Source organism: Crocuta crocuta, unplaced genomic scaffold (assembly GCF_008692635.1).
Source record: "Crocuta crocuta isolate KB4526 unplaced genomic scaffold, BGI_CrCroc_1.0 scaffold258, whole genome shotgun sequence".
Taxonomy (NCBI): domain Eukaryota; kingdom Metazoa; phylum Chordata; class Mammalia; order Carnivora; family Hyaenidae; genus Crocuta; species Crocuta crocuta.
This window is the reverse complement of record NW_027532842.1, coordinates 5,903,614-5,917,617: the sequence shown is the minus strand read 5'-3', so window position 1 is coordinate 5,917,617 and position 14,004 is coordinate 5,903,614. Positions and strand designations below refer to the sequence as shown.

The 14,004-nt window shown below is 46.8% G+C and overlaps 1 protein-coding gene across 1 annotated transcript in view; it reads right to left on the bottom strand.

The window, feature by feature from the left end:
* The window catches only part of MIPEP (mitochondrial intermediate peptidase), a 160,335-nt gene that overhangs the window by 121,679 nt on the left and 24,652 nt on the right, over positions 1 to 14,004 (bottom strand). The window contains exons 8-10 of the mRNA XM_077745425.1: positions 8,990 to 9,038; positions 7,317 to 7,377; positions 2,989 to 3,044 (exon numbers count right to left, since the gene is read on the bottom strand). Coding sequence (XP_077601551.1) covers positions 2,989 to 3,044; positions 7,317 to 7,377; positions 8,990 to 9,038 — 166 coding nt within the window. The remainder of the gene's footprint in view (positions 1 to 2,988; positions 3,045 to 7,316; positions 7,378 to 8,989; positions 9,039 to 14,004) is intronic.

The window sequence follows — 14,004 nt, the reverse complement described above, 5'->3', positions numbered from 1 at the left end:
AGGATTTCCAACAACTGGTTCAGACACAATCTTGAACAGTGGCAATTCAACAATACGCATTTACTGAGAGTCCAGAGTGTAGATTTCACACTTAACTGCACATAAGAGAAAACAAGACAAACTTTGTTCTTCAGAGCGTTAAGGGACGGCTGACGTGTTTAACATACGGCACCGAAGGAACACGTCGTTAGAAGGTCGAGACTGCCGCGTGCGGGCTGTGAGTTGGGGGGACAGGAACTGCAGAGGCTGTGGACAGACCTGGAGGTTTTGTGGCCTCCTGGCAAAATTTCACAAGGAAGACAGCAAAGGAAGGCAAGGGGACGCTATTAGCGGGACTCAGGCTCTGTCTGAGACACAAAGGGAGCCAAGTGTGAGACGCCGAGTTGAGTCTGGCTGAGGAAAACTGCAGAGGAAGGGGGAGGGCAGGAAACACCAGAAGGGCAGGCCGCACCCCCCGAACAACCACGGGTGTGCATGTCTTCATCGCTACAGAAAAGCGGGTTGTGACCGGATCCTACAGGCCAGGAATGACGGCTCCAATTCTATTTGGAAGGCAGTAGCAATCCTGTGACCTTCAAGAGGAGAGGGGCCCACGGTGAGCTGTCCCGCTGACCAGACGCAGGGTCCCGCCACCCTGGCCACAGTGATGCTCTGGGAGGCACAGGCGAGGTGGACGTCCCTGTCCCCCTGTTCCTTCTCTATCATGAAAACCTTGTCTGATGAGCATTCTACAGCTAATTTGATATCGTCATTACACTTTAGATTGAGTCTTTTCTTAGAGAAGACTTCAGGGAGAAGTGATCACTCCTTCAGAAGATTTTAAAGAACACTTAAAAAGCATCTCTAAGAGTAGATCATCCTCGAGAAGAGTGTCCACAGAAGGCCAACTCCATGTAATAATGTTACTTTAGTACTCATAATACCAACATTATCTCCTTAGTCCTGACCTACAAAGTGGGGACCGTCATAACTGCCAGTTGACAGATACCCTTGCCGAGAGGCCAAGGAACTTTCCGATGCTCATGGGTAGTTCACTAGTGGTGGAGCCGGGACTAACTCAGTCCCCCCAGGCTTCAGGGAGCATCCTCCTGACCACACTAACACGCGGCGTTGGGTGTCCCCACTCAACAATGGCCCGTGCGCACAGTAAACCCCGTCTCTGTGCCCAGTCCACAGAGAACTCCCCTCCCATCTGGGGGCTCAGACACCCCTACGTACCAACTCTAGAGTCAGTCAGCAACACAAAGACTTTGCAATACTTTACTTTTGGTAAAAATGGAGAAGAGAAAGTCACTACCTTTTATTCAACATCTCTTATTTAAGATTCCTCACAAACTTCTCAAGGATCTCATACTAATTAATGCATATACTTTATAGTTGACGTTCTCTCTCCAAGTCTTCAAATATCCACATGTCATTTCCACAGAACACCATCTGGGCGTCCGACACTTACAGAGTGAAGCTAAATCACAAAAGTATCACTGAAATTTAAAGCTAAAGCATCCATTAAAATAATAAGAGGAGGACATGATATAGAGAAACACATAAAAATCACACAGCAAACTCAGAAGGAAACGAACACATCTAATTTACATTACTTTCCAGTAACAAAACGTCTTAAAGACCTTATACAGATAAGCAGATACAGAAAGATAACTTTATACAGAAAGCATTAATAAAGAAGAAATGTCAGTGTTCCCTTATAAATAACCAAACCAAATTTCTCTTCAGAAAAGTTTTTGAAAGAGAAATATGACATCCGTAATAATAAGGAGAAAGGTGTGAAGTTCCACAGCCATAAAACACATCTGTGAATAACTATATTGAGCTGTAATATATTGTGAGCACTCGCCGGGTGGCATGATCAAACGATTACAGAATTTGAATGATGGTTTATGTACTTCCATAGAGAAGGTGGCTTGTGCTGAATCTGGGATGTGTGTACAAAAACAGTAGTTGACAAAAGCGTATCAGGAGAAGATATGCTTTTAAGTAAGATTGGTCCCAGGAACAGACATGTCACAGAGAAGCTGATGGCGGAAAATGGAAGAACATGAAGTGGGTGAGCCCTTCGCTGCACTGATGGACAGTGCAGGAAAGGACACCTAAACTTACTATTTTCTGCCTTTATGACAAATGCCTCCCAAAAATCAGTAAGATAAACAAGGTCCAATTTTAGTGAGGCATTTACTACCCTTCACTTGACGCTTGAATAATGCATAGGATCAAAAAGACTTTAGAGTTTAATACCAGTCAGGTAAGTATATTACCATCATGATGTACGCCAGCAGGCTTGAATGAAGAAGTAGGCACAAGAGTTTTATTTTCTTCCATTACCTAAGTCAATCTGAACTCTCATTGAGCTAAGCAGCTCAGGAAGGAACCGTAAGAGAAAAATGTTAAAAATCAGTTGAAGGGTAGGATTTGGAGGTTTTTAAAAATTTCTACTGCATACATAAAGCTGCTTATTAGGACATAAGCACTTCTAAATGTGCTCACTTTGTTTTTTGCGTTGTTGAGTTTTTTGGTTGTTTTGGGGTTTTTTGTTTTGTTTTTAGATGTGTGCATTTTGAACAGCCCTCCGTATTTCTTGAGTTCACATGCAAATATAAAAACGACAGAAGCAGGGTATATTTAGGGGGAAAAATACATGCCTACTGGTTTGCCACACTGTAATAAAAGAGGCGGCCAGGGAACTGGAGGAGGGCTTAAATCCAGTGAACCGTCCCGAATCTAACGTCACCCGTATCCTTCCAGATGCGCCAGTAATGTGTGGACACTACGTTCAAATAAAAACGAGGGGACGTGAGAGAACCGCGCGTCACCATCCCCGGGACGGCTCTATTCCCTCCTTAGGTCACCCTCCGTCTGCCAAGCAGCCACCCGGGGCCGGACACGAGACAAGCCAAGTCCCAGCCCCGGAAACACCCCAGGAACCCTGGGGGCTGCGGGATTCCGGGCACCCCGGAAGTGAGGCGGCGGCAGAACGGGCTCTGGGGNCGAATCACACCGCTGTAGTAGGGAGGGTCCCAAGGCATTAATTCCTACAATGGAAAAATTCAGTGCTATGAAAATTATGGGCCACTTCACAGTTTTTACCAAGAATTTCACTGGCTTATAAAATATAAACCTATCACTGTATCAGATAAGTTTTTTAAAAACCCCAAAAATACCCACCTCTTTGTTTTGACTTTCCTACCATCCATGACATAAATAAAATGGTACCAAAAAATGGTATATTTATGGTATAAATGGTATAAATAAAACAATGTCCCAGGATTTGGGGGGAAAGTAAATAATGTAAAACGTCGACATATAAAAGTCACCATGAGGGGCGCCTGGGTGGCTTAGTCAGTTAAGCGTCCGACTTTCGCTTAGGTCATGATCTCGCGGTTCGTGGGTTCGGGCCCCGCGTAGGGCTCTGTGCTGACTGCCAGCTCAGAGCCTGGAGCCTGTTTCAGTCTGTGACTCCCTCTCTCTCTGACCCTCCCCTGCTCACGCTGTCTCTCTCTCTCTCCTAGAAATAAATAAAACATTAAAAAAAATAAAATAAATAAAATAAAAGTCAACATGAATAGATTAAATTAGCCATGATGAAATTTTTCCAGAAATGTCACCCACGTACCTATCCATAAAACACACTGCAGGTAGAATTAGGGCTCTGAAGGTAAGATTAGAGTTCTTTCCAAATCTAAGCAGGAAGCTTAGGGGGGATCCCCAAAATGAAAGCGACAATTTCACGTGTAACAAAGGAAGAATTAACTCTAATCATGGCAAAGAAAATATGTCAGAAGGAAGCAGTGTCATCACAGCTGGTTCTGACAACGGGTGCAGAATACTCAAGGGGGGAAAGAAGCCCGAGTCCCTGGAAGACGCTCCTCCCCACGAGCCGTGCAGTTGACAGCAGTGACTAGCAGCCGGGCTGGGAGGCAGGAGTGCCCGGGCTCCAGTGCTCAGCCCGCACTACGGGACGGCTTCGGCAGAGTTATTTCTGCTCGCCGATGCTTTCCCGTGTCCCTTGTGCGTGACCTGGGCTCAGCCCTGTGGACCCAGAGCCCACCTCGGGCGACGCCTGCCCTCCCTCACTGCCCCGTGTGCTCACTGGTCCTCGAGCACCCTGGGCAGCTGCTATCTCTGCTGGGAGGGCTGTGCCCCACGTGACCAGGGCGGGGTCCTGCCTCCTCTCCTCCAAGGCCACGCTCAAGGGTCTCCTTACGCGAGACGTCCTCCCAGACCAGTCCTTACACGACAGCTACCTCCGTCCCCTTCTTCACATCATTTTCCCGTTGCCCTTATCACCGTATGACACGGGAGCTCATCGTTCTTTTCTTCGTGTATTTACTATGTGTTCGTCCCCTGCAGTGTAAGCTTCCTGAGGACAGGGACTCTGTCTGCATCTTCCTACCACACCCGGGCCCTCGGAGCACTGTCTGGGACACAGGAGAGCCTCAACAGTTAGTTGTTGACTGAATCAACAGCACCCCCCAAATAGCATTTCCTTTTTTTTTTTTTTAATGTCTGTTTAATTTTTGAGAGACAAGAGAGACAGAGTGCAAGCAGGGGAGGGGCAGAGAGAGGGAGACACAGAATGTGAAGCAGGCTCCAGGCTCTGAGCTGTCAGCACAGAGCCTGATGCAGGGCTCAAACCCATTAACTGTGAGATCATGACCTGAGCCGAAGTCAGACGCTTAACCAACTGAGCCACCCGGGCGCCCCCCAAAAGAGCATTTCTTAACGCACCTGAACTATTAAACAGAATACCTGGCATTGAGTCAGGGCTCCATAAATGCTGGCCTCTATCCGTACTACCTCTATCCTTTAAATTTTCAGTTCAGGGGCACCTGGGTGTCTCAGTTGGTTAAGCATCTGACTCCTGGTTTGGGCTCAGGTCATCTCACAGTTGGTGAGTTCAAGCCCCGTGTCAGGCCCCATGCTCACAGTGGAGAGCTTACTTGGGATTTTCTCTCTCCCTCTCACTTCGCCGTTCCCATGTTTGCTCTAGATTGTGCTCTCTCTCTCAAAATAAATAAATAAACCAAAAAAAAAAAAAAGCACAAGAGCATCACACAGCTATTATTTAGTAGGGAACAAGGGAAACTAACTTGGCTTCATAGGCGCACCAGAAGATAAGGCTACAGAAGCAGGTAGAAACAAACTTAGGAAAGAAAGGCTTGTTTGCAAAGCTAACGAATAGGAAGTAAGGGGCTCCTGGGGGGGGGGAGGGGCCTCAGTCAGCTGCGCATCTGGCTCTTGTTTTCAGCTCAGGTCATGATCCTGTGGTTGGTGGTTTCAAGCTCGCACTGACAGTGTGGAGCTTGCTTGAGATTCATTCTCTCTCTTCTTCCCCACCCTCCTTGCTATCTCTCTCTCTCTCAAAAATAAACAAATGTTCAAAAAAAGGTTTAGGACAGCAAATCTGAGAATTACAGCAAGCAACGAAAAATCTTAAACAAGAGAATGACAAGGCCAGATCTGCTTTTTGCCAAAACAGTTGAGTCTGTTTGTTGAGTACCTACCCTGTGTCTAACACTGAGCGAGGCACATTGCTAAGCAGCCCAATCAGAAGCCAGAACGAAAGGCTAGAAAAGTAGTTCTGCAACCACAACTGTGATCTGTGTGAGAAGTAACGACGACCTCGACCAGGACTGTGGCACTGGGCGTGGAGGCGACAGAACAGAGTTCTCTGGAAGGTAAACTCTATAGGAATCGGTAAATGGTTACATGTGGGCAAAGAGAGAGAGAGATAAATAACCTGAAAGGCGTGCTGACCCAGGGTCGTAGGGCGAGAGACACACCAGGTCTCCTGTGGGGTGGGGAATTCGTGTTCCTAACAAGTTCCAGACGGCACCACCGTTTCTGGTCCAGGGGACACACTTTGAGAACTACTGGCCGAGAGCGAGGCCAGGGTTGCAGGGTGAAGGGTGGTACCACTGACCCAAACAGGGAATTCCCGACGGAGCAGGCAGCTCACAGACATCTGCAGAATAACCTGTCTACAAAACGTCTAGAGAGGGGAGGTGCACATGAGCTTGTAAGGAAGGAGCTTCTGAGCATGTATTTTATCTTTTCTATTTCTGTATTCACCAAAGTAAATTCTGGTCTGTATCTAGTTTCCTAAGTGGATCCACCGACGGAGCCAAAGTTGCAGATGACTGTCTGGTTACTTTGCTTGACGGCTCCTGCCATAAATCAGCAAACTGATGCGCTACTCTCACACTGGGGATTTTGATGGGATTACGCTCTTCCTCAGTGGCTGGATCTGAGACACGGGCACAGCCTCTACATCTTTAAGGCTCAGCTCCCCTAGACGTGCTCTGTGACTCGGCTCCAGCCGCCAGCACCAGATCAAGAGTTGCCAATGACAGCACCGACAGACGCCGGCAACCGGATCAGCGCCCTTGGCCCAAGTGAGAGTGCGGGTCCTCACACCTGGAACTGTCACTTTTTGGGGCACAGCATCACTCAGGCACCCTCTGGACATAAAGACACGTCAGTCTGCACTATAAGGTCAAGTAGTTATTTAATCTTAGGATTGAAAACAACGCCTGAGGGTTTTAAGATGGGGTATCTTTTGAAGTCCACATGGACCTATTTAATTGAGCTCCATAAATTAGCAACTCAAAGAGTAAACTGTCATGTTAACACTGATGGTGAAATTACAACCTGTCCAGTAAGTCCTCCACTGAGCCTCCTGAAAGGCTGCTTCAGACTAAGAAGCCCACTTTCCGTAGAATAGAGCAGCCTTCGCATGCGTGTATATGAACGTATGCTGTTAATATACATTTATAGGTGTGCATACGTGTATGAGTGTGTGTGTGTGTGCGCGCGCGCGCGCATTATGTCAACTAGCCAACAAAAATACTGGATTTCCTAGAAACATCAGACTCAGATGAATGGATCCAGAATTTCTACACTTGATTCACCAAACCCAAGAATCAGAACCAAGGCCAGAGATAATAAACAAGACTATACACACCTTCAGCACTATCACAACAAAGTTCTAGAGTTGAAAGATAAGGACCCCAGCTGACAGACTGATGATATTATAGTAAAAATATTCTGGAGCGCCTGGATGGATCAGTCAGTTAAGCGTCTGACTTCGGCTCAGGTCATGATCTCATGGTTTGTGAGTTCGAGTCCTGCGTCGGGCTCTGTGCTGACAGCTCAGAGCGTGGAGCCTGCTTCGGATTCTGTGTCTCCTTCTCTCAATGCTCCTCCCTCTCTCGTGCTTTGTCTCTCTCTCTCTCTCTCTCTCTCTCAAAAACATAAATAAACATTAACAAAATATATATATATATTCCAAAAGTGTCACTTACAGAATTTTGAGGGTTCAGTTTCATTTTCATCCCTCGTATCATCTCAAAGTCTTTTATAGTCCTGTAAAACAGGTTTATCGTTAGGACAAAATTTTAATAATTACATTAATAATTCTGCTTATGTACCTTTCCAATATTCATGATAAAATTAGAAGTAATTTGTAGTGCAAATGTAAACCTGTATTAATCCAAATTTTACCTGTGTTAGAAGGGACGTCAATATATCATTAGTAAATTACTCTAGTTTCTACCTTAACAACGTCCTAGCAGGTAGTAAAGGTCTTGATGGTATTAAAGCTTGGGTAAATGAGCAATGTTACACAAACATGCAGAGTACTAACCAGCAAACTTTAAATAACTGCTTTCTGCTACACGTTAAAAAGGAGAGACTGACAAACTACTTTCTGCAAAAAAACAATTGAAGATTTCCATTCATAATTTTTCCCCAGAGAAAAGCCCTAGCTGGGCAATATTCAAATATGTGCTTAAATATATAGAATATGAAGTTCCTGTTAGAATTAACATCTATATATATTCATAAAAATCTGAAGGTATGGTTGCTCAAAATACAATCTATAGCTCCTTACAAGGGAAGAAAGTATACTAACACTTTACTAATAAAGCAGAGTAAATTCTCAACTAACTGCATAATACATACTTCCTTTCCATTCTATCAAAGGCACAGGGATTCACGAGATTAAAAGAAAATTTTAGAATGTAAAATATAATCCAAATGACAGAGGACTGGGTGCAGGGGCATGAGTTTATAGTAACAGAAAATGGAAATCTTAGATATGCTGGACATGTTGGTGGTCGAAAAGGCCGCCGAAACTCTAGACAGCAATGGGAGACAACTGAGATGAGCCTCCTTATGGAACCTCAGTGTCTGGAGGCTGGTGGAGTGCAGCCTCTCAGCAAAGCATGAGAGAAGCTCCAGCAAAGGACCAGCGACACGATCAAGAAGGGAAGGCGAGAACACGACAAAGGAACTCAAATGTGGAGGCAGATCACTGATGAGATCAAAACCACAGACCATGTTACCACATCCATGAGCCAAGTACACGGAGGCCGAAAGAAGAGAAACACGGCTTTATGAGCCTATAAAATTCGTGGCAGGAGTTGAAAATATACAGTTCCAAACACGTGGAACACATTTTTAGTTGCACATCAGTGATGGGTTCCTAAGACAATGTACTGGGAATCAGAGGGGACCGCCGAAGTTTTCACCACTGTCACCTGGGGAGACAGCTATGTGCTTCCGAAGTCTTCCTCATTGTTAATCCAATCTTGTGACTCAGCCAGAGACCTGACCCAATATTCCCACACTTACATTCTTAATAGGTCACCTCCAAATGTTTTATACATCAAGTCTTCTTAAACAAATAAAAAAAAAAAAACCACCACTACATGGGCACGCCTGAGTGGCTCAGCCAGTTAAGCATCCAATTTCGGCTCAGGTCATGATCTCAGAGTTCATGGGTTTGAGCCCCGCATCGGGCTCTGTGCTGACAGCTCAGAGCCTGGAGCCTGCTTCAGATTCTGCATCTCCTCCTCTCTGCCCCTCCCCCACTCACGCCTTGTCTCTCTCTCTCAAAAATGAATAAAATGAATTAAAAAAACTAAAACAAACAAAACAACATGATACACATCTAAAAAGCAGAATAAAAACTAACCTTTCAGAAAGTTTGTCTGATAGCTTCTCAAGGAACTGCATGACAGTCTCTAAAATGAAATCCAAAAATAATTTCTTTAATTACATAAAATACAATGATTAAATACTATTAAAATTAGAATGTAATGGTCATAACCCATACACTATAATGCTCTTAAAGTGATCATTTTCAAAGGATGCCAAGATTGCTAACATATCCTAGGCATCTAATAAATATTTCCAAATGATGGTGATCATTTTATCAGAAAACAAACTTAACGAACATAGTAATGATTCAAACCCTTTGTTTATGTTTCTATCTACTCACATGTATAAGAGAAAAAATAAGTTCCTTAGACCTGCTTAATGTTTCCTGAGTTTCAAAAAAATAGCTAGACTCTGATTTGTTCATAAAAATCAGTATAATTTAGAAGCATAAGTCACTGAAAATTAGATTATAAATCAATCCTTTTCTGGATAACCATTTTTATTTTTTATATATAGCTGCCGAATAATCTATTCAAGATCAATACCAAAAGAAAATAAAATCAGAAGATTAGAAATTTAAGCTCTGCTAGGAGTTTTTTTTTTTTTTTTAATTACTTAAAGACTTCGTCCATGGTCATTCTAGATGACAAACTCCTACAGGCAACATAGGGCCACTAGCATTATTTCCCACGACAGAGAATTCTTCACATATACTTTTCAATTTGCCACTTTTTGCCACTGAGGTATGTGTAGAGCTTTCACATGCATTTTAGAGTTTGCCACTAACAGTGTTTCTGTATTTCCCAGATGATCCTGTGCATGGTTTCAGGTTTCCCGTCGTCTCCCATTTATCTCCTCTCTGAGTACAAGGAAAGCCTGGACAAGAGCAGAGGTTAACCTCAACCAAGAAGCCGTGGGACTTCCTGCCACTCTGGATACTTAACAAGCTTGTAAACAGCAAATCTTGAAAACGGTACCTCATGTGCCGGATTAAATGGAATGAGGCCTTTTAGGAAAAAAAACACCATGATTTCATTAAAAAGGAAATCGTATTTCAGGATATCGTACCAGCTGCCTGAGAGAAGGATGTTCGAGCAACTCCTGTGCATGCTTTTTCTAAATAAGATTTTTACTCACTTTCACCCATTTTCGCTATCTTACGTGTGAAAGATCTACCTCACTTCATCTTCCTGGAAAACTGTCGTATTAACAAGGATGAGTCTGAGAACCCCTGAAAACAAAGAAACGCCTCACTGGAGAATCCTTTCCTAATTCACCCGTCATACGAATGCTCACCTTAACCTGTTTACATCCCGTCCGACCCCTTCTCTCTGCCCCAAGCTCACCTTCCCTTCACCACCGACTTCCAGGTTCACGTCCCTCACGAAACCCTCAACGACATACGCGGCTGACAAACTCCCCGAACTGCTAACACCTTCTAGTGTGTTTTGTCTACACTTACCACGCATTTGCCACTGAAAAGACCCCGACCTGTATTACTGTTTATCTTTATATTTACATCACTGAGCTCCCCAGCTACATTTTAAAGTCCTTACGGACACAGAGTCACATCCTACGTGGCTCTGTGCACAGTAGCCCAAACTCCCAAGTCCGACCATACTGAGCACCTGACGAGCTGGTTACGACACCGGCATTAGCTCCTGCAGGTGTGGTGACCTCTGGTCCACACTGCTCACCCTCGCGGTCAGGCCTCCACCTTCAGACTTCACCTGTCCTCAGCATTTGAGTCAGCTGCTCACTGCCCCCCCTCCAGGACACTTCCTCGAGTGGCTTCTAGGACCACCCCCTCTGTTCACGTTCCCCCTCTTTCATGGATGCTCCTCTTGGCGGCCTTTCCTCACATCTCTGCCGTCTCAAACTTGGAGGGCCCCAGAGCTCGGCCCCTGGACTTCTGTTCTTCCTGCACTCACTCCCTTGGACATCTCATACAATCTCAAGACTTAAAATACGGACCCTAATTTATCTTTCCTCTCCTCAACTCCTGCCCACCTCCATCACCATGTGACCACCNTGTGAAAGATCTACCTCACTTCATCTTCCTGGAAAACTGTCGTATTAACAAGGATGAGTCTGAGAACCCCTGAAAACAAAGAAACGCCTCACTGGAGAATCCTTTCCTAATTCACCCGTCATACGAATGCTCACCTTAACCTGTTTACATCCCGTCCGACCCCTTCTCTCTGCCCCAAGCTCACCTTCCCTTCACCACCGACTTCCAGGTTCACGTCCCTCACGAAACCCTCAACGACATACGAGGCTGACAAACTCCCCGAACTGCTAACACCTTCTAGTGTGTTTTGTCTACACTTACCACGCATTTGCCACTGAAAAGACCCCGACCTGTATTACTGTTTATCTTTATATTTACATCACTGAGCTCCCCAGCTACATTTTAAAGTCCTTACGGACACAGAGTCACATCCTACGTGGCTCTGTGCACAGTAGCCCAAACTCCCAAGTCTGACCATACTGAGCACCTGACGAGCTGGTTACGACACCGGCATTAGCTCCTGCAGGTGTGGTGACCTCTGGTCCACACTGCTCACCCTCGCGGTCAGGCCTCCACCTTCAGACTTCACCTGTCCTCAGCATTTGAGTCAGCTGCTCACTGCCCCCACCCCCCAGGACACTTCTTCGAGTGGCTTCTAGGACCACCCCCTCTGTTCACGTTCCCCCTCTTTCATGGATGCTCCTCTTGGCGGCCTTTCCTCACATCTCTGCCGTCTCAAACTTGGAGGGCCCCAGAGCTCGGCCCCTGGACTTCTGTTCTTCCTGCACTCACTCCCTTGGACATCTCATACAATCTCAAGACTTAAAATACGGACCCTAATTTATCTTTCCTCTCCTCAACTCCTGCCCACCTCCATCACCATGTGACCACCAACTGGCATCTCAACTTAACTGGAACCAAAACAAGCCTCCACCCCCTCCCTCTGAGTTAATGGTAACTCACTAGGTCTTTTCAGTTGATCAGGTTAAAAGCCCTGGTTCCCCTGTGTTTCTAGATCTGACACACCCTGTGACCCCACGGCCAGCACTCTGGTCAAGCCGCCACCCTTCTCGTCACGATGACTGCAAAACAGCCTTGCCTCTCTGCGGCCTGGCTCCGTGTCAGCAGGACTCGATCACCTTCCTTCTCGGCTCAGAGCCCCCCAGCGACTTCCCTGGGGGAAAAGCCCAGCTGAACACAGCTCCCCTCACATCTGCCTCCCCTCTTCCCGCTCCCCTCACTCACTCCAGTCGCCACGTGGCTCTTTTTGCTTCTCGTCACACGTGTCCAGCCTAGGGTCCTCTGCACCCGCAGTGCCTCCATCTGGAACGTTCTTCCCCTAGACAGCCACAGCTCATTCCTGCACCTCCTTCTCATCTACTCTCACGTGCCCCACCCCAGCGACCCCCTCCCGGCCACTCGGTGTAAAATCCAACATCTCCCCACACGCTCACATTCCTTATCCCCTTCTTCCCTGTTCAGTTCTCCCCACAGCTTCTATTAACCAACAGCCTACGGTGTTCTTTACCTCTGTACATCGTCCTTATCTCCCCGACAGAAATACAAACTGCACAAGAGCAGGCATTTACATCTGTGTGGCACACGGATTTATTTCTGAGGCTGACGTGTCGTGGGCACTCAGTGAATACTGGTACAATCAATGGCTGACAGCAGAGGACAATGTCACTGGTGCATCTATTTGGACTCAGACAGCCCACGAAGACCGTGAGCCCAGAGTGTGGGTTCAGGATTCAGCCCAGCCACTTTCTGGCACAGTAACTCACCCTGGGTTACCCTATCCTGTCAGGGCTGCGGAGGCATTGAATACGGGCCCCGAGTAAGCATCATACTATTGTTACGGCTGCCCCTTGAACAACGCAGGTTTGAACCGTGCGGGTATTTGTCAGGTTTGAACCGTGCGGGTATTTGTCAACCCATACAGTGCAGCCCTATCATGTGCTTATCTGAGGGTTTTCTTGCCAACGGCTCTTCTCAAGCTGACTTTACTGGAACACAGCACCTAACACATATAACACACCAAATACGGGAGGAGCAACCATGTGTCGTCGGTGAGGCTCCCCGTCAACAGCGGGCTGTCAGTCAGTAAGGTGTGGGGGGTCAAAAGTTACATGTGGATTTTCGACTCTGCAGGGTGGGGGGTGTCAGCACCCCTGCATTGTTCAAGGGTCTGCTGCACATAAATAACAACAATAATAAAATATCCTAACACTCTGGTGACAACAGTGACCACAAAAAAACATACAAAATGTCATACGACCTATTTAGGAGCTACGTGGGGTGAAACAGGTTGTACGCACTTGAAGGGTTCAGAGCAAGGGCGTCTCTGAAAAGGCGTGAAAGCGCTGGGTTTGGGGCTGAGCACTGAAACACCATATAGGACTGGAGCAGACAGATGGGCCGGGGGAGCTGCTGCCCACGCAGGGAGGCACACGAGCAAAGGGGTGAGTGGGGACGTGCCCGTGGCTTCGCAGGGGGCCATGATGGGTCAGGGGCAGTGGTTGTTTACAAAAGAAAGGCCGTTTTTAAGACGACTCTGGAAAAGACAGCAACATCCTAGAGAGAGAAGGGATTCACGTGGAAGGAAGCAAGACAGAACGGGACGAACAATGTCGTCTTCCGCCCACGCGGGTCGTCTCCAGCGCTCCCTCTCCCGTGAGCGGCGCGGCCCCCCAGAGGCACACCCAGAGACCCAGGGGAGCCAGCGCACCGCGTCCTCCCCCCTCCCAACCCAGCAGCAAGTCTCGCAGGGCCCAGCTCTGGCAGGCGTCTTGAATCTGAACAGTTCCAGCGTCACAACCACCCAGCTCCCGACTCGGTGTCTGAACCGTCACTGCAATTTGACAGACCCTACTGTGTGCGCCTGCAGTATCACCACGGCAGTGTTTTCCTGTACACATCGTAAATCATGACGGGCTCAACAGAGCACAAGGCAAGACTCTCGCACCCCAGCATGTTCCTTCCCCGCCTCCCAGACCCGTGCCCATCTCTCTGAAAAGGAGGTTCCGGTAACCAGGTGC